This window comes from Manis pentadactyla, chromosome 1 (genome assembly GCF_030020395.1).
Source record: "Manis pentadactyla isolate mManPen7 chromosome 1, mManPen7.hap1, whole genome shotgun sequence".
NCBI lineage: Eukaryota > Metazoa > Chordata > Mammalia > Pholidota > Manidae > Manis > Manis pentadactyla.
Window position 1 is genome coordinate 168,915,959 of NC_080019.1, and position 25,253 is coordinate 168,941,211.

Below are 25,253 nucleotides of genomic sequence, written 5' to 3' on the forward strand. Positions count from 1 at the left end.
ACTGAAGTCTTCAAGCATTTTGTGTTTCCATGATCTCCCAGTGGGCTGGAGTGTGGGAAAGACCTTCTGCTTAATAACAGTATTCCAGAGAGTGGAGGTGCATGGAGATATATGCCTCTAGGGCCAGATACCAAACTGTCCTACAGGCAAGCAAAATCTGTGTTCTCCCGAAGAACACCCAGAGGAGAAAAATCAGCAAATGATGTCTGCCACTTCTCATCCCAAAGATGAAACCCATACATTGGGATGTACTCGTAAATGTGAAAAATAATTGTTTTTTTTTAGAAAAGAAAAATAATTCTTTTTTTCAAAAGTGTTCCTCTGATTAATTTTATAATAAATGGAAACACTTTCTAAACTTAGTTCATTGCTAATATGTGGGCCCTTAAGTTTTACCATCTCAATTGGCAGCTAGTTGCTATTGACACAATATGCTGATTTCATATCAAAAATCATGTCTTCATTGAAAATAGAAACTGTTTTTCTTAGTCTTGCTTGAACCTTTGTATATTTTAAAGTAGTATAACAAACTTCAAAGTTTCCAATCAATGGTCTTCTGATTTCTTTCTTTAATTTCTTCATATGAAACTCAATTGTCTTTTAAGTTTAGAGAGATAATATTTTTACATGGTTAACATCAGTTTTACACTGTTAACTCTTTCACAGTGTACATTTGTATAGACTGAAACAAATGTGAGTTGGGCTTTTTTAAAAATATATTTATATAGAAAAGTAACTTAATTACTCATTATATTAGTTGCCTAGGGCTGCCTTAACATATAGCCACAAACTGTGTCCCTTAAAACAACAGAAATTTATTCTCCAATATTTCTAAAAGCCAAAAGTCTGAAATCAAGGTGTCAGCAGGGCCGTGTTCCTTCCAAAGGCTCTGGGAAGAATCCTTCCTGCATCTTCCAGGTTTGGGGGCTGCCGGCCATCCTTGGGGCTCCTTGGCATGTAGATGTGTCAGGGCAGTCTCAGCCTCCATCCTCACATTCCTTCCCTCCTGTGTCTTCTCTTCTCTTCTAAGGACACTTGGTTTTGGACTTAGGGCCCACTGTAATCCGGGGTGATTGTGTCTCAAAAGCCTTAACTTAATTATCTCCTCAAAAGACCCTTTTTCCAAATACAGTCACATTCAGAGGTTCCAATGGAACATATCTTTTGGGGAGACCACCACTCAACCCATGACACTAATGCAATGTCTCACCCGGAATTCACAGTTTAGTTATGTCACTTTTATATTCTGTCATTGACCTGGAATCCAATATTTCTAGACAGTGAATAATTCAATGTACTTAGAAAAGATATTTATTAAGTCCAAGAATGCATTTTGAAATTTTCAATGAAGTGCTCAATCTGAGTCAGATAGACAGATAGATACAATTTTTTTAATATAAAGGAAAAGTTAACTATAATGGCAACAACAATTTGGGAGACAGTAGGACTGGATGATGGATGCACAAAATAAATTACTAACTTCTCCTAAGGCTATCTCCTTTAAGTTTTCCAGAACGATAATCTGTTTCAAAAATTGAATGAAAAAAAATTTCGATATGTCATTCATTTGCATAGCAGTAACATTCTCGGAATAGGTACAAAATAAAGCACAGAAATAACTTCAGAATGAAAAACTTACCAACACTCTGAAACACAAGTAATATTTTATTTAAATAGTTTTAGAGAATACAGTTTATAAATCCATAACAAACAACTCAAGATCCTAAGATGTAAAAACTATACCAGCATCACTAGTCTTGTATTTGAATGATAATTAAGAGATGAGTTACCCAAACTGTAATTGTCCTTGGCCACTTGCTGCACTGATGAGCTGTGTGGTTTAGCAGGACCTTCCGTTCCTGTGTGTATGCTTTCTGAAAAGACACCTGGGAGGAGAGAGGAATACACATTAGAATTTCTAACTCCTAGTTAAAATCATACTTTTTTCACACTCTTCATGCCACTTTGGATCACAGTGACCAATGAAAACATGACTTATGACAGGCAAGCAAAAGTCTCAGAACAATCTGCCCCAGTATGACCTGTTGATGTGAACTTCACACCTAATTACTCATATCCCTGCTTTAGGGCTAAAGGGCCCATCACCACTATTCTATCTTCATATTTAAGTCAAAGTATTTCTTCTCCCTAGCAGATATATATTTACTCTATCTCCCACTGGGAAAGAGAGTGTTTTACCACCAGTCACAAATGTTCATGTACCAGTGAGCAGACAGGAAAAGTTTAGTAGTGATGCATTGATTGGATGCTAGTAAGGGACGCAAAGGAGTTTTCCCAAGTATTGTTGAAAACACAGCATATAGACAATTGCTTAGTATGGTTAGATTTTATAGGACCAACTCTAAGGGCAAGTTGATAATAAACATCTTTTGACCTGCAACTCCAGGCAAAGTACTCAGTAGGCATAGAGACATCACAATTAGCAATGCCCTCTTCTCTCCAAGAGCCTGAGGTCCCGGTGAGGAAGCAGCTATGCAAACAATTGTAATGCACAGTTTTTAGAGTGATGATAGAAGAATACATAGTGTTCAGAAGTTAAAAAGATGAGATTTTTAATTCTAAGGGAGCAGGTTGAAAGATTAAGAAACTCCCTACAATAGATGATATTTGAGCTGGATCTAAGTAGATGAAGAGTTTTCTAGGAAGAGAGAAGGAAATTTTTAGTCACACAAGAAGAATGGCATTTAGAAGAATGCATGAAGTCATGTGGGATTTTCAAAGAACTACAAATAGTTCAGTAGCACCATTAAGTGAGAACAACCAGATGTGTGCATAGAGTTGGCACTGGGTATTGGCGGGCTCTAATGCAAAGCACAAAACTCCTAAGAAGTGTTCACAAGGAAATGAGACATGTCTAGTGCATCTACAGTGGGCATATCGGACCAGCAAAGAGAAACATTTTAGGGTAAATTTTAATGGAAAGTGTTTTTCTGGAGAAACTTTGAATTCACTGTGTCTCTTATCTACCACTTTCTTTAATAACATTCTTTTAAAATAATGTATTTTGAGTGCTTAATGAGGAACAGATTTTTGGTAATTTGCAAATGTTATTTGTTTTGGTCTCTCCATACTGACAGGTATTATCATCCTCATCTTACACATAAAGATCAGTAGCTTCACAGTGATGAAGCAATTTGTCCAAGGCCCCCTCTAGTAAGCTGCTCCACTTGCCCAATTGTTCTTGTGTAAGTAGGTCTTACTGAAGTAAGTAGAAACCAAAGGTTGGCTCCTAAGAAATATGCTAGAGTCAATACACTACCCAAACTAACTCAAATTGGGAGAACTGGTGAAGAAATCCAGGCCATGTCTTTGTGGACATTGAGAGACAAAGTTCTGAAAATGCACACCAAATGGCAAGTCCATAGAATTGGGATTAGAATGCCATATGGACACAAACATTATGAATTCTGCATCTGAATGGGAATAATTAAGCAGAGGACAAGGATTTGAGACAATTTCCAAAATTCCTGGCCATACCATATTTGAGGTATGGCCAGACTATTGGAGGCCAAGCTCTTTGAGGGTAGGGACTTCCATCTGTGTTTTTCATTCTGTATCTTCAATGCTTAGAAGAGTGGTTTGCACAGTGCCCTGGCATGTGGCTGATTCAAGGGGGGTTAAAAATAAAGGTTAACACAATCCTATAGCAAGTGGGACTATAGCTATGGACAGTTAGTTTATGGAAAAATAAGTACAAATGTCTCTTAGTCATATAAAAAGATACCCAACAACATTCATGGTAGTAGAAATGCAAGTTAAAACTGTGTAGAAACATCATTTCTCCCCTATAAGATCGTTAAAGTACAAAATTTTGACAATACTGTTTGCAAAGCTGTGGATACATAGGCATGCTGCTGGTAGGAATGTGAAATGTTACAACTTCAATAGAGGAAAATTTGACAATATATAGCAAAATTACACATGCATTTTCCTTTTGTCCCCGAAATACCACTTCTCAGAATCTATTCCAAAGTAACACAGGCAACAGTAATAGAATATATGCATTAGACTATTTATTACAACATTGTAATACAAGATATTTGGAAGTAACCCAAATAGCCACCTACAGGACATTAGAGTTTTAAACTAGTGTACATTCACAAAATGAAGCATATAGAAACTTTTTAAAATTATGATCTCCAGGATATATTTTGTTCAGAAAATGAAATAGAACACATAAAAGTGTACACTGGATGCTACTGTTAATCTAAGACATGATGGGAGGAATAAGTGTGTGTATGTGTGTTCTTTCTTCTCTTGCTCATAACTTTTAAACTGAAAAGATAAAATGGTAACAGGAATAGATAAAAGATTCTCTGAATATACCTGATTATATAGATTTAACTTTGGATCAATGTAGCCATTTTATATAATTATAAAATATGATAAAATTACTTGAAAACAATAAAACTATAACACAAAATGAAACAAATGACTAACTGCATGTAAAGTTGGTTGCAAAACCACATAGAGAGGAACTATTGCAAGTGACTTTCAAAACACAGTACTTTGACTGTAAATCTCTAGGGGATTATAACAAATGACAAAGGTAATTACAAAAATAAGTCAAACGATTTTCAGTAGTCATATTGTTGGTGGTAGTGCTTGGTATTTTCACTCTCAAATTGTTGTATATGTTTTATGGGATAAACAAAAGGAGTTATTATGTTCATATCTTTCAATTTTTCAGTCTGGGAGAAAAGATATATATAGGTGTAAAGTGAATAAATGTAAATAGAAACCCTGAGTCTTAAATTTGAATCAAAAGTATCAGCATCAACTCATAATATATTTTATCTTTTAAAATACATATTCCCTAACTGCTACTAAGGTTAGGAGCAATCCGTTACATAACAATAGATAATTGCTAATGTAACTATCATTAACCTAATTGATATTAATCTAATTGATATTTCTAGAACAATCTAACCAAGATCTGAAGACTGGAAAATTGAAAATACCTAATAATGCTCAACATTTACTCAGAACGCATGTAAGGCAGTCTGGCATTGGCTAAAGGACAGACACATAATTCAATGGAACAAAATAGAAAATCTCAAAATAGACTTACACAAATGTAGTCTATTGATTTTCGAAACAGGTGTCAGGACAATTTAGAGGGAAAAGAAAAGTCTTTTCAACAGCTGATCATGGAATAACTTCAACACTTACCACAATAGACGTAAGAAATTATCTTAAACTGTATTTTTGACTTTTGTGTAAATGCTAAGGCTGTAACACTTAGAAGTAAAACATAATACATAGAAGATAATCTCTGAGACTTGGGCATATACAAAAACATTTCTTAGGATACAGAAAGATGAACCATGTAATAAAATTTAATAAACTGAACATCATCAAATAAAAAATTTCCTGAAAAGAAATTGAAGACACCTACAGAATAGGAGAAAATAATTATAATATGTGTATCTAACAAATTTCTGCTATGTAGAATATGTAAAGAATTTTTACAAATTCAATAATTTAAAAATTTTAATAGTTTGAATAATCAATTTAAATAAACAGGCAAAGAATTTGGATGGCTCACCTAAAAAAACACTCAAATGGCCAATAAATACATAAAAAGTGTTCAAAATTAGTAACATAGATTTAAATACAGATTAAAATCATGGTGAGATAATGATTACATACCTATAAGCATGGCTAAAATCAAACAGACTGAGCATACTTATTGGCAAGAATGTAAAGCAATTGGAACTCTCATACATTATTAATGGGGAGATAAAATTGTATAACTACACTGAAAAATTTCCGGCAGTTTTTTTCTGACGCTAAACATATGCCCACCATAAAACCTGGCAATTCCAATCCTAGGGATTTACTCAAAAGAAAGGAAAAAATACACCAAAAATGTTTGAATGAATGTTTATTGCAGATTCAATCACCAGTAAAAGCTGGACAAAACCCAGAAGCCAATTAAGAGAGAAATGGATAAATTATCCACACAATGAAAAACTACTCAGCAACAAAAAGGAACACACAACACTGATGGAATCTCAAAATCATTCTGTTGAGTGAAACCAGGCAAACTCAAAGTGCAAATTACATACTACAAGAAAGGGGACTACTAAGAGAAAATGCTAACTAATGTAGGTGACAAATAGCAGATCAGTGGTTGCCTGCAGATGGGGATGAAGACAGGATGGACTGCAAATACACCTGGAGGACTTTTGTGTCCTGTTGTGACGATGATTCACAGGTATATACAAATGCCAAAACTCATCAAATTGGACCTTTGAATGCAGCTAATTGTACATAATTTATCCCTCAATTTAATTAAAAATAACATCAGAAACATCAGCTATTAACACATGTAACATTACAACATGTGTCCACACAAGTAAGCACAAAAGAAAATATAAAAAGCCTTTAACACTGAACATGATGTTTCAAAAAACTTTCCCATCTAAGTCAAACTCAGCAGTAGAAGATTGCTTTGTGATTTTACTACTCATGAAACCTCTTACTCACTTTGAGCACCAGAAGTTTCCTTTCCTAAATCATCACTGTCATATGCCTGAGCAAGCACGCACCACCCACACAATGCACAATGTGTAGGCATGACTGTGCAAACCCACACTCCAAAGGCTTCCTCCAGGGAGGGGACAAAGGCTCTCAGAAACAGCACATGGGTTTCTTGTGAAACAGTTTTTATCTGTCTTCTAAAATCCTGTGCTCTGCTGTGCTTTACTAACCAAAAACGTTAGAGAAACACATATCTGATATTTCACCATTCCCAATAAAACCTCTGGTTCAGTAACTGTTATTAACCAAAACACAACAAGGATCAGGCCATACTTAAATAATTAATACAATTACTAAGATTTATTTATTATTTCTAATGTGTGAAGATGAAAAGTTAATCACTTCCTGGCCTTTCATTCATTTGCATTTTTTTGGAAGAATGCAAACAAAGCAGTAAGAAGTCTAATATTTGAATTTTAACCTAAAAGAATGCTTGAATTGGGGCAAAACTATAGCCCAAAATGTTCAGTTGTGCTCTAATAATATGATTGTGTAGCTTCGAAAGAGAATCATGTGGCATAGTTTTATTTTAATTTTTATTTTAACATTTCTCTATAGGACTTGAGTCCTCTGTGCTAGTCAGAAGTCATTCTTACTGCTTATCATGGTCTTTATATCTTTACTTGTCATCTTCATTGTTATTTAACATTTGAAGTCACTACTTTAAAAAAAGCAGAACACCAAATAACACTGAAATTTATTTCAACACATTGAAATCTGTGGAAATATCCTGGTACTTTACATAAGGAAAACCAAATCATAGGACTATTTCATTCCTCACATGGCATTTCAAGCTTTCAAACTTTCAAACTCTGAAAAATTATTATAGTAAATATAGAGCTGAACCATTATAGATTAAGGAATGGCTGGAAAGTGTGAGGGATATTAGTTTTACTCCTTACTCTGCTTTTTCATTCTTGAATCTTTTTAGAAAATTTTAGAATTTATATACTCCAGTTTTCCCTCTGCCAAACATACACTGTCATTTTTAACAAGTAAGCAGTAACTCATGAAATGTATTCAAGGCACATTAACCAAATTGAGGCATTAACCCAGTTAAAATGAAGCAGTACATCTCTCCTAAAGATTCAAGATTTCATTTAAAATAAATGCAACTTTGAGACTGAGATCTTAACCACACAAAGATCCAGATATTCAAATTACATTGCCACAACAGCCTTTATTTAGTACAATCTTTTTCTGATCACCAATATGGTAAAGTCAGTACAATATAGAAACCTTTAATAGTAATCTTCTGGCTCCAGAAAACTTAAAATACCAACCTTAACATTTTAGCTAGTGAATGTAATCATTTTCTACAACCACATATTGTGGAGGTGAGTTAGACATAGAAGTATTATTTCCTGACAGTTTCTTGAGTTACAAATGTATTCAAGCAAGAAGTTGTGGAATTATCTCCTTTTTAGAAGTCCTGAAAATAAGATGAATTGTCACCCAGTTAATTACATGTCTGCCTTTAATACAGTGGTTTTCACATTGTGATCTGGGAACTAGTGGAAGCCCATGATCGCCAGCCAGAAAATCCATGAATTTTGTAACTTTTCAGAGAGAGAGTCTAAATTACTATTTTACTTATGATATATAATTAAAAAGCAGTATCACCCTGGAGGAATTATTGAAAACATCACCAATTTTCTCTCAAATTCTGTTACTTCTACATCGCAAACAGAAATGGTTGAAATAAGAGACTTATCTGATCTTTTTCTCTGCTAAAGCTGCCTGAAGACTAATGCAATAATTTTATCATAAATTTTGCAAGTAAAGGAAATGTTTTGTTTTCTGCTTTCTAAGATTATGGTTAGTCTCTCACTAGTAGTTTCCACTCAAATGGCAACTGAGTGTCCCCCCCTATCAGGTAGAGTAGAGCTGAAGCTATTTTAATATCCATTTATTCAATTACAATAGCTAGACATTCAATAAATGCTTATTTATCATGGAGCTTTCAATCTACTTAGGACAATAGACATTAACTAAATAATAAAATAATTATTCAAAACTGCAACAGCAATAAATGAAAAATATGGAAATGTATCATGAGCAACTTATCTTAGTATTAAGGTGGGAGGCAGCCCCTAAGATGGTTCCCAGTGCCCTTCCTGGTATATGTATCTTGGAAGATCTCCTTTTGAGTATGGGCTGGACTTACTAACTCCCTTGACAGATAGAATACAGCAGAAGTGATAGATATCACTGCTGAGGATAAGTTATTTTAAAAAACTGGCTTCTGTCGTGGTGTGCAGTCTTTTTCTTTCTCTCTCTTGGTTCACTCTGAGAAAATAAATATTTGTTGGGGGTAATTTATTAGGTAACAATAGGTAATCAACACAGGATCCAATGCACAAGAAGCGAATTGATAATAAGCAAGAGAGAGAAAGAGGGAGAAGAGAAACAGAAAGAGAGGGGAGGAAGAACATTCCAAATAAAAGTGCTATTGTATACAGAAGAAGTGTGTCTGGAGGGGCTCTAAGGAATATTAGGGTCTAAAGAAAGAAAGAGTCTCAGCTTTTGCTATTGTGTTAGTCTCACATAATGATTTTTACGGCTTTTTTTTCCTGAGACAAATGTTATTTTCCCATGGAAGGAGAACAGAAAAGAAATATTAATGTTTGCCATTTTAGGTACATGAAATACATGTTTTTAAAATTAAAACTCTTTCATATATCTCATAGCCTAATATTCCAATCATCATGAATCTTCGTTTCCAAAATGGAAAGAAACTGAAATGAAAAATGTGAGATTTCTTATTTTAAATCATGTTTGTTATTTCTGCACCAGAATTTTCCCAGGGAAGAAAATTGCTTTGCAAACATTTGAAATTCTAGAATAAAAATTATTTTTATTAATGAACTACAACTACAAACTTAAGCATGGAAAAATATCAAACATAACACTGAGTAAATGAAAGCTCTTATAAAATAATATACACAGTATGATTCCATTTATGTACAATACAAAAAAACGTAAAATAAAATTTATTGTTAGGGGCTGCATACATACATGGTAAAATGTAAAGAAAGCAGGGAATGATTATCCCAAAAGATTATGGTTTCTTTAGAACAAAGGTTGAGGGGGATAATTGGGGAAGAACTGGCAATAGTCTATTCTTAACTTATATAGATAGTCACTGTCTAATTGTTCTTCGAAATGTACTAATATTATGCACTACACAATATCTATATGTATGTGTTAATATATAATAGAGTTAAAATAAGTTCAAAGAAACAAAAGAAGTACAATTCGTGCATACTTTTTTTAACATAACAATATGAACAGTTGATCCCGGTATCTCAGCATCTATTTCATGTTCTTACACTTTATGATATCATTAATTTAGTAGCAGACCACATCTAATTAGGTGTTCAGTAAACAAAATACTGGATGAAAAGCTGAAGTTTTAGCAAGACAAATACAGAAAAAAATACCAAAATTAGAGTATGAAAATCAACTAACATTTCAGCTCTTACATTTATTACCTCTGCAGTCTCGCACACATTACTCTCTGAACCTCAGTTGCTTTGTTTACACATATAGGAAGTTAGTGTTTGGTAATAGTGGTCATTCAGATTCAGAAGGGAAAGGATGATTATATCACTGATAAATGGTATTAGGAGAACTAGCTAGCCATTTAGAAAAAAATAAAACCAAATTCCTATCTGCCTTCTCACACAAAAGTGAAATAAAATGAATCAAGATTTAAATCTAAAATACATAAATTAATGTACATACTAGAAGAAAACATATGTAATTTTTTATTTTCAATGAGAGATGGGGTGACTAACATCTCAGTTTTCAGGCAATGAGGTGTTTCTTGGGATGCAAGACATTGAGTGCTAAAACAAGGTAAGTCCCAGGCAAACTGGGATATTGATTAAAGTGAAGAAATGTTTCTAACCCTATAGAAAACATAGAAACTACAAAGGAAAATACTGAGAAGTTGAATGTAGAAACAATTTAAAACTATAGAAAAAAAAAACATAAAATAATTTTGACAGGCAAAAACCTGTGGAATATTCTCAACATTTATGACAAACAAATGGCTAATTTCACCCCAAAAATATACAGAAAATGTAAATCAATAAAAAGAGAGAGAGAGAGAAATGGAAACCAATTGAAAAATTGGGCAGAAATTATAAGCAGGCCAACAAAAGATTAGATTAATATGTTGAAAGGTGACTTGGCTAGTAACTATAATTGTACTCTTCAGAAACAATACAGAGAGAAAAATAAAACACACAGTTTATAAAAAGGAAAAATGATAAATGTTTTTTAAAAAAGTAACATGCTCCAAAACACAAGCATTCAATAATGAATTCAGTGGGTGTATAAAATCTAGAAAACAAAAAGAATTATGGTAATAATAAATTTGATCCTACTTTCCAAAGTATCACAAAGTCTGTATCAGTTGGTTAGGACACAATGCTAATAAAAAACATATTTTTGGGCTAATTATTTTTTGAAAAGGTTATCATAACACAGTCCAAAACTAGTTGATGGAGACAGATTTGTTCTCTAGCCATGGCAGATGTACAAATGTGCATCAGTTATCATGTGTTCAACGGATACATGGTATCTATGCATATCAAATATGCAAATATATATGTACCAGGATATTAATTCCAGCACAGTTTGTTTTTAATTTCAAAAAACTTGTAACAACCAAAAAGTTGATCTGTATGGACTAATTAAGTAAGTTATAAAGTAATATGTATGGAGAAGCTTTGAAAACTGCAAAAATTTTTGATAACTATAATTAAGGTACAATCTTTTGAAGTATTTGTAAAATTCACTGTGTTAAGTGTTTTATATATATGATTTAAGTTAATCCTCACAGCAGCCCTAAGTTATAGGTCAGGGGTTTTAATAAAATCTCCCAATTTAAAATTATTGGCAACTAATTCAAATTTTTTTAAGTATTACATGAGCCAACTAAAAGTGTCTGCAAGCCAGATTTAGCCCATGAGCTGCCAAATTGCACTCTGATGTGGTAATTAGAGAAGAGGCCAAAACCAGAGTCCTGAAAACATTTATAATTAGGAATCTGGTGGAGAAACTGGAGTTAGCAAAAATGATGAAGAAAAGTAGAAAATAAATGCAATGCCTTAAAAACAGGGAAAGGGGAGATTTCAATACAGTAATAATCAAGATCAAATCATCTGGGGAAAGCTTTGAAGTAGGACCAAGAGGCTTTATGATTTACCAACAGGAAGGTGAGCAGAGACCTTTAGATGCTGTAAGAGAGTAATGTTAGTACAGAGGGATGAGCAAGACAAGGTTGCAAGGAACCAAGCAGAAGAATACTTCAATAAATGTGGACGTACTCTTTCAAGAATTTTGACCTTGGAAGCATAGAAGAAAGAGACAGAGGCTTTATTCTTTCATGTAAACCTGAATGAGAGAGATGGGACAATTTCTGGAGGTATGAGGACTGAGAGGGTGTTTAAGAATAGGAGCACAGTTATTTGCAGATAGAAAGAGTGCGTGCTAGAAGTTACAAGAATGAAGGAGGCTAACTGGCAAAACAGGATCCCAGATGTACTGAGAGGAGATAAGGCAAAAGCACAGCAGAGGTTTGCTTTTGAAAAGACTGACACTTAGTGTCTGCGAGGGAAGCAGCAGGGCAAGAGTGGTTAGAGATACAAGAGGTATTTTGATGAGGTTCAGGTTGATGAACATTTTCTGAGTATGCCTACCCAGCATCAGGGGGCTGTGCAGAGCTCTGGGGAGGGCAGGAAGAATAAGGCGAGGTCTCCATCCGAAGAAATTCCATTTAATTTAACTGGGGAAGTTAAAGAAGTTAAAGAAGTCCATATTGGGTGATGGGTAAGTCAGAAGGTGAGAAGCCATCTGCTGAATATGGGGGATAACAGGCATAGTTTGGGTGATGAAGACCTAGGACAGTGTTCTTGACCCTGTCTCCCATCAGAACCACCTGTAACAATTTGTGACCAGATACCCAGACTCTACATCTTGAAAAATCTCATTAAGTAGATTTGAGACAGCACCACACTATCTTTAATAAGTCAGGTTTACAGGTGACTCTGTCTGGCAACTACCTTAATTACTGGTTTAGAACAACCCATGGGGAACATCTAGGAGCAAGCCAATGAAGGATAGATCAAATGATTTTTGGAGAATAAAAATAAGAAAATTTCATTAGTTTGACTTGGACATTATTTTGAAAAAGTATCAATACCACAAAATGAATCACATAACCAGATATTCTCATATTATGAAATAAGCCTCTGGAGAAAGGTAGAATTCATAGTAAACTAACAAAATGGTGAGGAAACAGGAAAGAAATCACTAAACGATTAAAAGTTACATATACACACACCCAGTTTGGAAAAATACCTTTACCAAATCACTGAAAGTTCACAAATGATACCCTTTGAACACACTCAGATTTCCCCTAATTTGACAGAAAAAAAAAATTAGACACTGCTTTCTCCTTCTAGTTATGATCCTTTCTCTTTTACTGCCATACTTCTAGAATGAGGGGTCTGTGGGCACAGCCTCAATTTCCTGCACACCCACTCTCTCCAAGATTTCAGCAATCTTGTGGCTCCTACACCCTTCAAAGCAAACCTTAATTTTGAAGGTTATCAGTCTCTTTGCAAACTTTGGGCCTTTCTTCAGTGCTTGTGCTCCTGGGTTGTCTGGAAAATTTTGATGCTATTAACCACTTTCCTCTCCTTCTAAAATCCCTTCCAGAAACCAAAGTTGCCCCAAGGTAGCCTCTACCACTACCCATACGTTTCCCCCCATCAGTCTCCTTCCCTATCTTCTCTGCAAGCCTGTCTTTCCTTTTCAGCACATTTAATGAACATATTCCCTTAACCGTCACCTGTTCATCTTTCTTTTTATTCCTTCTCCCATCATTCTCCCCAACCCCCAGAACTTCAACTGAGCCTCTACAGAGTTGATTTCTCCTTGTTTTCCCACTTCAGTTCCAGTTTGGCTCCCTCTGTCCCTCATATAGACTATCTGACCTGTCTGAAATATTAATCCCCTCTACTCTCCACCTGGGGGTTTTCTGCTCATCTTCATCTAAAACATCGCTTCCGTAGGAAAGTCTTCCTTGACTCTCAGGGAGGCCTATGACATAGAGATCTATGTCATCCTCTATTTCTCTCTACACACTTTTATATTATTTAATTATTTGCAATGATTTATTTAATATCTATGTTTCCTACTAGAGTCTAAGCCCCATAAGGGTTTCTGTCTGTCTTGTTCAAATATCCCCAGCATGAAGCATGAAGCACAGTGTCTTTCACATGATAGACACTCCCTTACTTATTGACTAACAGAATAAATGACCCACATTTTAGTTTTGACTTATTTTTCCTAAACAAGAATTGAACCATTTAGCTATTACTCCTCCCCACTTAAGTGCTTTCTCTCATTTCAGATGCATCACATCTAAAAGTCATATATTTTCCTACACACACTAGCCACATCCCTTTTTTCCCTCTATTTTTGGTGCTATGGGGGAGTTTGAAGCTCAGCTTATCCACTAAAATTCTGGGTGATATCTTTAGTAATTCCTTGAACACTCCTGGGCCTTATTTGACCATTATACAACAAAAGGAGTGAATTTGAAGGTTTCTAAAGTTCTTCCTATATGAAAGCTCTATACTTCTCAATAGTGTCATGCATCTCCTTCATTTTGCAAATGAGGAAATTACTGTCTAGAGAGGGTAAGCAATTCCTTAAAGATAACACATATAGTGGTTAGAATTATATCCCATGACAGATCTTTAAATCCAACACAGAGATATATAAGAATCTAGAAATTGAGGGAAAGTGGAGTAAGATTTTACTAAGTGAAAACACCAAAACATTCAATGCATAGATGAAATTTAGAAAGCAAGAAGGCATGTAATAATACAATACATACAACTTCAATGTCCAAAACAAAACAGCCAACCAAATTAATATCATTTGATAGAAGCACAATATTAAAAAGTCATAGACTTAGATGCCCTCACAAAAAAACAAAAAAACAAAACAACAACAACAACAAAAAAGTACACACTTCCAATTGTAAAATAAATAAGTAACCGGGATGTAATGTATAGCATAAGGAATATAGTCAAAATATTGTAACAACTTGGTATGGTGATAGCTGGTACCTAGAACTATCATGTATATAAATGTTGAATCACTGTGTTGTACACCTGAAACTAATGTAATACTATCTGTCAACTACCCTTCAATAAAAAATAATTATCTACAAAAAAAAAAAAGTCATAGACTTGAAGAAAGTGCTGCTTCCTTTATGACAAAGTAAATTTTTTCAGATAACAACTTTAAATTCTAGACAGAATATAAAAACAACTATCTGAAGCCAGTGGGAAGTGGAAAAAGCAAGAGAAATATTGAGGGGTGTCAATTCTCAGGAGAAGGAAGTGGTTCAGGGTTGGTATATGTTCCCATTTTTTTCACATTTTTACCACTTCAGTCTCAAACAGGCTGCAGGTGGCACCACTCTGGATAATTAAAACTCTAATAGAAAATTCTCAGTTTTCTGAAGAACAAGAGGACATATTTTCGGGCAACTTTGGTCTCCAGAAATTGAGAGAGGCAGAGAGAAGGAGAGTTTCAAATTCTGTGTATCAACTCTACCCACATCTCTGGCTGGCCCTAACCCACACATGCAGGGCACACTTAATGCCAACTAGTAAAAGCACTGAGATTTCAGACACTGTCCAAGAGACAGACTTTGCAGCTCAACCAAGTTAAATACTATCTGGAAAAAAAAATCATACGAACAACATAACAGAATCCAGAGTCTCAATGATGTAATACTCACTATCCAAATAAAATTATTCAACATACAGAGAACTAGGAAAATGTAGCCCATCCTTAGAAGAAAAGTCAAAGGGAGACCAACCTCAAGGTGACCTAGATATTGGAATTACCAGACAAGAACCTTAAAGCAGATATTAAACTATGCTCAGTGATGTAAAGAGAAAAAAGCTCACAATGAATGAAAAGACAGAAGAATCTTAAAGGAAAAAAAACTAGTTAAAAAATAAATGGAAATTATAAAATTGGAAGTACAATGTCATAAATAAAGTATTTACTGGATGAGCTTAACAAAGGAATGGAGATGAGAGAGGAAATTGTTAGCAAACTTGAAATATATGAACAGAAATTATCTAATCTAAGAACAGAGAGAAAAATAAAGATTGAGGGGAAAAAAAACAATGGCCCTGGGGACCTGTGATGAAGTAGCAAAAGTTCTTTGAATATAGGTGTAATTGGAAAAGAGGAGAAACAAAGTTGGCAGAAAAACAATTTGAAGAAGAGTGATTGAAAATTTCCCCCAAAATTTGCTGAAAAGCATAAATTTACAGATTCAAGAATCTCAGTAATCCCCAAACAGCATAAATCTGAAATTAATCATAAATAGATACATTGTATGTGCTGAAAACCAATTATAAAGAAAAGATCTTGAAAACAGCCAGAGAAAAATGACATTATATGCAGGGAACACTGATTTGAGTATCTACTGACTTCTCATCAGAAATGGTGAAACAATATTTTTAAAGTGCTGAAAGAGAAAAAAGTCAACCCTAAATTCCATATCTAGCAAAAATATGCTTCAAGAACAAAGTATTATCAGATAAAAGGAACCTAAAAGAACTCCTTACCAGCAGACCTATATCACTAGTGATGATAAAAGAAATTATTTATGCAGAAGGGAAATAATACCAGATAGAGACTCAGAAATTCAGGAAGGAATTAGGAACTTTGGAAATGGAAGTCTGGTGGACATAGTATGTGTTCCCAGAATCCCCTTCAAGGAAACAATTTTTGGTCCTGCTACTGAGAGCTGTGTTGGCAGACAGCCTTTGGTTCCCAGCATATTTAGGGACTGCTCAGTTACTTTGACCAAAGTCAGACCCTTTCTACGGCAGCTCACATCAAAGACAGATTGAGACGGAAGTACAAAGGCCCAGCCATTTGTATTCAGTGCAGAGCCTCTCTAAGGTCATTCTAATTCCGAAGCTCCCAAAGGGGCCAGAAGAGGGGGTCTGTGGTTGAGATTGCAGATGGACTTCTGCCTCTACAACCTTGGCCTTCTTTCCAGGTGTTTCTTACAAGGGTCCTCCCTAATTAATAAACATTCTCTACTCAAAACTCTGTCTCAGAGCCTGATTCCCACAACAGCATCAACATCTCAAAGCAACAGAGATTTTTTTTAAAGAAAATGGTTTACTCCTAAAACTTCCCAGTCCTGCTTCTGGGATTTTTCTATATTGCTTTCCTTAAATATATGCAGGATTGTGTTCTAAGAATGGTTTCTAGCTTTCTGGATGGACAAGGCATATAAATTATACCTAAGAAAACTTCAAAATTATTTGCTCAGTGTTAATATGTGAATGATGTTGTTTCTTCCTGTAATAATGAGCTGATTATGACTTTTATATGACTCTTGTTTTATACATATATATAGTTTCATAACTATAAAAAAAAGTAATTGCTGTGGATTTGATCTTTAGGAGCTATTAACAGCCCACAGTCCAAAACTATTTCATAACTACAGATCTGCTCCCTAATCCCAGTCAGGAGTTATCAAATGTGTGTCAGCAATAACAAGGAGGAAGTGGCAAAAGTATGTTGATGGTTACTACATCTTAATCTCTGTACAAATTGACTTCTCAGGCACAATATAAAACTGAACAGTTTTATTAACTAGCACCATTAATTGAAAACTTATGACCTTATTGGGAAGCAATGTATCTATTGTAGAACTCTCTCCTTTGTTCCCATCTCTTTACTTCTATCCTCAACTTATTAGCATCCTATATGTAACTTCTCATCTTATTCCCCAATTTCAGTAGAGTTTCCCTCCTCCTATTTAAGATTAAGTATTTCATTCATACCCCAGATTTTTTCCCTTCCCACCTCTTCTCAGATCTTACTCTCTGTTTTACAAAGGAAAAAGGTTAATTATCACTCCTAGGACCCAAATTCAAAAATCTCTAGTGCTTATTCTACTATTTTTACCTCTATGAGTTTTCTCTTTGTGGGATCCTCCACTCCATGAATGATTTACAAATCCTGGATTGAGCTATCCTTTCAAGAACCAATAGGAATTTTCCTTCTAGGTGTCCTTCCTACCAGCACTAAATTTAAAATCTTCCTCTGCAAAGAAACTTCCCTTCTAAGTCACCAATGTCTCTCAGTGATATCATGGGACTTTCTAAAATGGAAACCGAAGGGTACGAGCTCTTGACTCCTGTTTCAAAATATATCTTTTACCAAGCACTACTCCCACTCAATGGGATACTGCTGCCACACTATTCTCCAAAGGTATTGCTTTATCATATTATTTTCCTGTTCACAAAACAACAGATGGCTCCTAAATGCCTACTGCACAATATTCAAGTTACTCTGTTTAGCTATCAGAGAGCTCTGAAATTCAGCCTTATTTCTTAGGACCAACACACAACCTCTGTTCCATCAAGCTAGAGTTCTTTCTCACCCTGAACTTCGCCTTTGTTCATGCTGCATACCCACTCCTCCCAACTTGTGTCGCTGCCATTCCCCATCTACCTAAAACTATCATTTACGGCCCAGCTCGAGACCCATCTACTTCATAAAGGCTTCAATAACTCCAATCCATCATAATTTCTTCCATCTTTGGATTTTTAGTAGATTCAGAGACAATTTCAGGACTGATTTAAAATGTTCTCCAATTGTTCCATCTTAGTTTGATAGCCCTAATTTAGATTGCTAATGACGGTGAGGCACTACACACACACACACACACAGGGTTACTCTCTGTACATGGTGTTCTTAATAAAGACTTTTAATTAATTTATTAATTGCTTAAGCATGGATGTTTAGAGACAAACACACCTAAAATTAATATATAATTATTATGTAAATTGCTATGTAAATTCATAACTACCATAAACTAGAAAAAATAGGATTGAAATTAATCCTGACAAACACCTGCTTTTTACAACTGCTCTTAATCTTTTTTTCCCATCTTTTGCAAACTTGCTAGAGCTACCAGACAGCCCTTGTCTTGATTTTTATCTCCTCTTACTGTTACTGCCTGCCCCCTAATGGAAGATAATGATAAACAGTCAAAAAATAGTGGAGGATTCCTTTTCAGTAATTCACAATGTCTATTGTCAATGACTTTTATAAAAGGTGTAATTAAATTGGTTGGAATAGCAAAATATAATTTGAACACAAGAAAAACATGTAGAAGACAATACGCTAAAACAAGGAGGAAGAAATGGCATAAGTGAAGGGAGTGTGAGGGAAAGCCTGGAACCAGATTGGAGAGTTTTTCTCTGCCATGGATGACTTTAGGTTGTTTTCATTTTTCCCCTCATGTATTTTCTTAACAACCCTTAACAACAAGGTTGTTGCTTGAATTTTTAAGTAAATAAGTAAACAGAAAAGTAAATATAGATTTAATGCTATATTTTACATTGAAGTCACTAGCTCTCTTCCTTTGTGAATTTACTTTGTATGATAAAATGAGTTTTTTAATATTAATGTAATAATAACAAAGCAGTATTATCAATAAAGATATGAATTCTTGCCCCATGTGGTTTGCTTCTTATTATTCTGAATTATTTCATGGTGAATTTATCAATGCCAAATCATTGCACTCAAGGTAATTTGCTTTCTTGTATCTTGACTCTAAACATTTTAATAACTTTATAATTATACAAGCCAGACTTCAGAGATTTGATACATGTAATAACTCCTAGTTGTGTTCAGAAATAGTTTTAAAATTCAACCCTTTAATCTATTAAAAGTAAAAAGTATTAACTATGTCATTATCTTGATTTTTTTCCCCTTTATTCAAAAGTCATAGTACAATTGAGATAAATGTCTCCTTTGCCTAACTGGCTTCACTGTTAAGTTGGGTCCTATACAGGTTTCTGTAAAATATTCTACAACCAGATCTCAACTGCTGGAGATTCAGATCACTTGATTTTTTTTCAAGTGAGTAAACAGTCCATTAAGGTTATAACCAAGCATCAGCTTCACTCTCTTTTCAGAGGTTTTATAAATAGCGGGGCTTTTTGGTAAAATGCACAGTGGCTAAATAATCAGGAAAATTGTGTACTTGAATGCCTACTTGATGCTTACAGACACGACTGGGTATGGCTCTACCGTGTATTGGTAGTACTGAACAAATTATGTCACCTCTCTAAGCCTCAGTTTCTACCTTTGTAAAATGGAGACATGGCTTCCATGCCTACTTCACAGGGCTGCTGTGTAGATCTAAGCAGGGAAAGTATGTGAGAGTTCTGCATAGAAAGTTACAGCAATATAATGTGTTTATTGTACGTGTGCTTGCCAGTAAGATTCTCATGTAGAAAACAGATTTTATGCAGGAAGATAAGCAATATTTTAAAGTCATCCATATAAGAAAAAAATACCTCTTCTTCTCCCAATTATCAAATCATAAAATTTTAAACCAACTACACTGTTTCCTTGCAGCTGCTTCCATCTACTAAAAGTGAAACCTGAAAACTCCCTCCCGCATCAACCCCTACCAACCCTCTAGTGAAACCAGGACACCCCCAGAAGAGCCCCAAGTCCTCTACAACTCCTACAGGAGCCTAGATGTAGAAGGCTGTACCTCTAATTCAGGAAGTGTCTTTTACAGCCTACTCGTCTGGGTGAGAAATACAGACGTACATCACAGATGCACTACCAAACTCAGTAGATTCCATTTAAAAAGCACCTAGTCACAGAGAGTGATAGAAAGCAAGAGACTTGCCTAATTTGTGATGGTAACAATACAGACCTAAATAGGTTGGGATTATTATTTAAATTCTGTTAAAGAGAAGAAGATAAAGAGAACCCAGACGACTTGGATTACTACTAGAAATTATTTAATTTATTCTTCCTCTCTCAAAAAAAGGAGGAGGGGGAAATAAGGAAGTGGGTGGAGAGGCAAATTAGAGAGATACATATACTGCACTAGAATACAAAGTAAAATAAAACGAAGAAGGAAATAAGGATAATAAGGGGAAATAAATATGGGAGACACTCCCCTCCCCCGTATTTATGATTGCAATTATCTTGCATTGCTCCTTAAGAAAGGCAAAGAGCACTTAGGAAAAGCTGAGATCAGGTTTCTCACTAGTCACTCTCCTGTCACTCTCCCAAAGAGAAGTCAAACTTACCAGCCACTAAGAAGACAGTCAAAAATCCTGACAGCCATAGGTCAGAAGTTCCCCAGGTACAGGGCATTTCTGTTTTCGGGTTTCTGCCCTTCACTCAGTACTTGCCCTGCACGCAGGTGTAACCGGCACTGCAGACATGGTGGAGCTGTCTCTAGTTGACTCCTCCGTGCTGACTTCCTTAGCCCATCAGCAGTAGGACACTCCTTTCCTCCTATCCCCTTCCTTCAACTCTATGTGTTTTAGCCTGATTAGCAACTTGGAGCAGAAGAAACTCGTCTCTAGAACTTGACACAGCAATAGATTTCCTGTTTGAAGCACTGAAGCAAAGACAGAGGAAGCAGATTGATTGAGTTATCTTTCAGCTCATTGGTCCTCATCTCACTTCTGCTGTACACAGATAAACTTTACAGTAAGGCATTGAACATGCCCAACATAAATGGATTTGTCTAAACATGAATTAAAAAGCAAAACAGGGTATTTATCTAATTTGAGCCCATCCCTTTAAATAACCTAGTCATGGTAACTTTAAGAAGCTTTCTCCAGGTTGAAAAGGTGTACAGCCTCAGTAATAAACTTTGGAATAAAATATTTTCCCTTGAAAATTTTTCTATGAAATTACTGTCTATAATGTCTACAACTCCAGAAGCATCTTAAGTGTATTTTTTTATTGTTACTGCAATTTATTAAAACTGAGTGACTTAAAACAACACAAATTTATCTTTAAGCCACAAAGTGGGTGGCTTAAAACAACACAAATTTATCTTTAAGTCACAAACTGATTGGCTTAAAACAATACAAATTTATCTTACAGTGCTTTAGGTCAGAAGTCCAGAATGGATCTTAGAAGGCTAAAACCAAGTGCCAGCAGGGCTGCGTTCTTTCCAGACACATGGAGAGAATCCATTTGTTGGCTTTTCCAGCTTCTAGAAGTTACTCACATTCCTTGGCTTGTGGCTGCATTATCCCCACCTCTGCTCAGTGGTCACAGCTCCTTCTCTTATTTTAACCCTCCTACCTCTCTCTCATAAAGACCCTTGTGAATATATTGGACCACACTTAATGTATAACTTAATCACAGTTATATAATTTAATCACATCTGCAAAGTCCCTTTTCCACTCTACGGTTACCTATTTACAAGTTTCAGAGGTAGGACATGGACAACTTGGGTGGCCATAACTCTATCACAAGTTGGCATTTATTTCCACTCACTTTCACCTTTGAAGAGTTAGGCAAATTACAAATAAATACCCATCTTTAGTTGTCACACATCTAGAATCCAGACTTCCAAAAAAACTCTGCCTGTTTTAATGTGGCTACTTTATATGCATATAGGTTATGTTTGGGAGGAAAGAAATCCTCTCTGTGCTAAGAACTTCTTACCCCAAGGCAAAACTCTCCAGGGAGGGGAAGGAAACATTGTAAACAGGAAAAAGATTAACATGCATTTTTTTAAGTTAGCAGTTCCATCTTTCCTTGGCCCAATGTTAAACTGCATATATATTTTTTTCCCCCTTCCCCTTTCTCAAGGGTTCTTTCCAGTGAACCAATTTGATTAAGAGAGTGAAATCAGGTGCTTGAGGTCACAGACTACTGGGAAGATATGAGCTATGTAACAACATGGATTATAACAAAAGCAACTTCTTTTATTAAGCTATCTAATATTTTACCAGGAGTCAGAAAATCAGTGATGAAATATCATTTAAAAGAAAACTTTCTGGTTTCCACCATATACAGCTTAAGTTACATAGTGGTTAAGACCATGGGTTTCTCTTCTGAGCAATTACTAGTCCAGTGACACCAGGCAAGTTTCTTAATCAACTCTGTAACTTGTTTTTTCCACTTAATATTATATTGACATGAGCATTTTCTCATGTCATGAAAAATTCTTGGGGATCCTTTAATGCCTATTCAATGACACAGCCAAAACTAAATCACAGAAGGACTAAAATGGCCTGGCTAAGGTCTCAAAGTAACTTTGTGATATAGTGGGAGTAAAACTCACATTTTATGTTTGCTAGCCCTGTGTCCCTTCCACTCAATGCCTTTGGCTTGAAATTTCAGGCAACAACTTTCATGGACACACTCCCACACTCTCATCTCAGGTCAGACCACAGTATACAATCAGCAGTTTAAGAGTCAAAAGAGTGGTGTCAAAAACCACTGAATTCTCAAAGGTTTGCCAGGATGAGACTTGCTCCCTGACTCCTCTATCCTCTCCACCTTAAACCCCACTCCCCCAACCTCCCAACTCCCACCTTTACCTTCTGGAGAGTATTTGGAAGAACAATAAGGAGACCAAGAGTTAGTGTAAACTTGCACCCAAAATATGCTCAGAAAGTCAATAGAAAATAGAAAAATGTGTTTGTCTAATAAATTAAATGCACTTCTTTGAAAAATTTAAAGCCCCAGATTCTACTTAAATGTGCCCCTCAGGCACAGAGACCCAAAAAGCAGAGCAGAAGAGCAAGACAGGATCAAGGGAATGGTGTAACTCAAATCAGACACCAAAATCTTTTGTATCCCCAGTCTTCCAACTCCTCTTCACCATTAGCAATTAAGAATCAGTGCACACAAGAGACAAAACAATGTTATGCTGGTTAATGTTCTGTCAAGCAAAACAAAAAGGCTCAGTAAACTTCAGTGAGTTAAAGCTGCTTTAAGACCAAACTTGCACTGCTGATTTACTCAAAAATTGATTTCTCTGACCACAAATGCTTTGAAGGTAAAGTGTATCTCTTTGTCTTCAATGTCAGATCCATAGTTAGCCACAACTGAGGCCAATTAAGAAGATGTTGCCATCTTGCCCCTGGGACCCCTGCCTATTACCTGAAAAACTTTGCATGGCTCAAATGGCCTTTTATTCCTGACCCCTTGTTCTCCATTGCCTACTCTTTCAACTCCTGGATTTGCATTCCAACTGCCTAGAACTCAGTACCTGACTGCTCCTCTTTCCTTAGATGAATTTTCTAGATGTATATCCCAGGAAAAACGGGCCAATACCTACTTGCCTGATCATCTTTACTTTCTGTGAGTACTCTGGCTCAGACACATGGCCTGACTCACCCTTCCATGTGTATGTGTGCACACACACTCACACACACTTGTACAAATACACTGCTAAACAGCCCCAAATCCCTCAATCCACCCTGTGCTACTGCTACCCAAGTACTAATGTAACCATTTCACAGAGGTGAAAGAACAATGCTCACCTGTAAAGAGCTGCAAGGAACTCAAACTCCACAGTACTCTGCTTTTTATTTTACTTCCTCCCTGCCCTCAGAGCAAGATGGTTAGAGATTTGAGGTTCATGAATTACCATAAAGTCCCTATAATTCAACGAATGACTGGGTAACATAGCTGCTCTCCTGGCCACAGCATACTTCCCTACTGTCCAATTCAACCTTTCTGCAGTCTTCATTGACCCAGGTTCTGAAGATTCCTCTGAAATCCTGGACTTCCTGCCATGCACAATCATTAAATGTACTCATAAGTAACTTAAAGGAGCCTCACAAAATGTGTATTGTATTATTTACATTCTACTATTACATTGATTTTTACCTTGAAATTTTTCACTTCCACTATACGGGTGATGCTATGTCACCTTCATCATTCTCCTTTAAAAGTTAGACATAATATGTATCACATAAAAGTTGTCATTGTCTGTCAATATATATTCACAAATTGTGCAAGAAGAAAAGTTTAGAAATAGGTGTTCAAAAATATAATATGTTCCAATATCAAATAAACAAGTAAAACCTGGGCAGAGAACTTAGCAACCACATTTTATATTTTGCTAATATCAATTCTAGACCTCACTGGTCATACCCATAGTGAATAACATCTGTCAATCCCTTAGCTTGACACACAGGCCCTAAGTCTAAGTAAGCACCTTATCAACATGTCCTCATTTAATCCTCCCATCACCCTATAATGTACATATCATTATTAACCCCATTTTACAGTTGAGGAAACTGAGACCAAGAGGTTAAGTAAATCATCCAGTCGCTCAGTTAATAAGTATTTGAGACAGGATTCAAGCCCAAGAAATCTCACTGCAAAGTCTATTCCTTAGGAATGTGGCTAATGACCTATTTTTTAGCTCTCTGCCCTGTCTCTAATACAGCTCCTATACTTTTCACCCCTCCTAAATCTATCATCTAGTCCCTTATTCTTTATTCCAATTAGACACTCTTACAATGTCATAGTTTTTCTGTTTTGTGTAAAAAGAGAGAGAAATTGAGAAGAGAGGGAGAGACAAGGGGAAGAAAGGAGGGAGATAGAAGGAAGGAAGGAAGGAAAAGGAGGGAGGGAAGGAGAGGAAGGGAGAAGGGTGGAAGGAAGGAGGGAGGGAGAGAAGACTAGAGAGAAAAATAGTCTCTAATCCTCTAGTTGCATTAAGATCACTCTCTGCTGCCCCCTGGAGATAATTTGATGAAATCAAAGCTAATGTTTCCATAAACTTCACAAATTCAGTTACAGCTGTGCTTTGA

At 35.7% G+C, this 25,253-nt stretch overlaps 1 protein-coding gene across 1 annotated transcript in view; it reads right to left on the reverse strand.

Annotated features, from left to right (window-relative positions):
* Positions 1-21,061, reverse strand: part of LOC118934243 (cell surface glycoprotein CD200 receptor 1-like) — a 35,408-nt gene extending 14,347 nt beyond the window's left edge. Inside the window, exons 1-2 of the mRNA XM_057502606.1 lie at positions 20,763-21,061; positions 1,791-1,886 (exon numbers count right to left, since the gene is read on the reverse strand). Coding sequence (XP_057358589.1) covers positions 1,791-1,886; positions 20,763-20,829 — 163 coding nt within the window. The 5' untranslated portion in view covers positions 20,830-21,061. The remainder of the gene's footprint in view (positions 1-1,790; positions 1,887-20,762) is intronic.
* Positions 21,062-25,253: the final 4,192 nt, after the last annotated feature.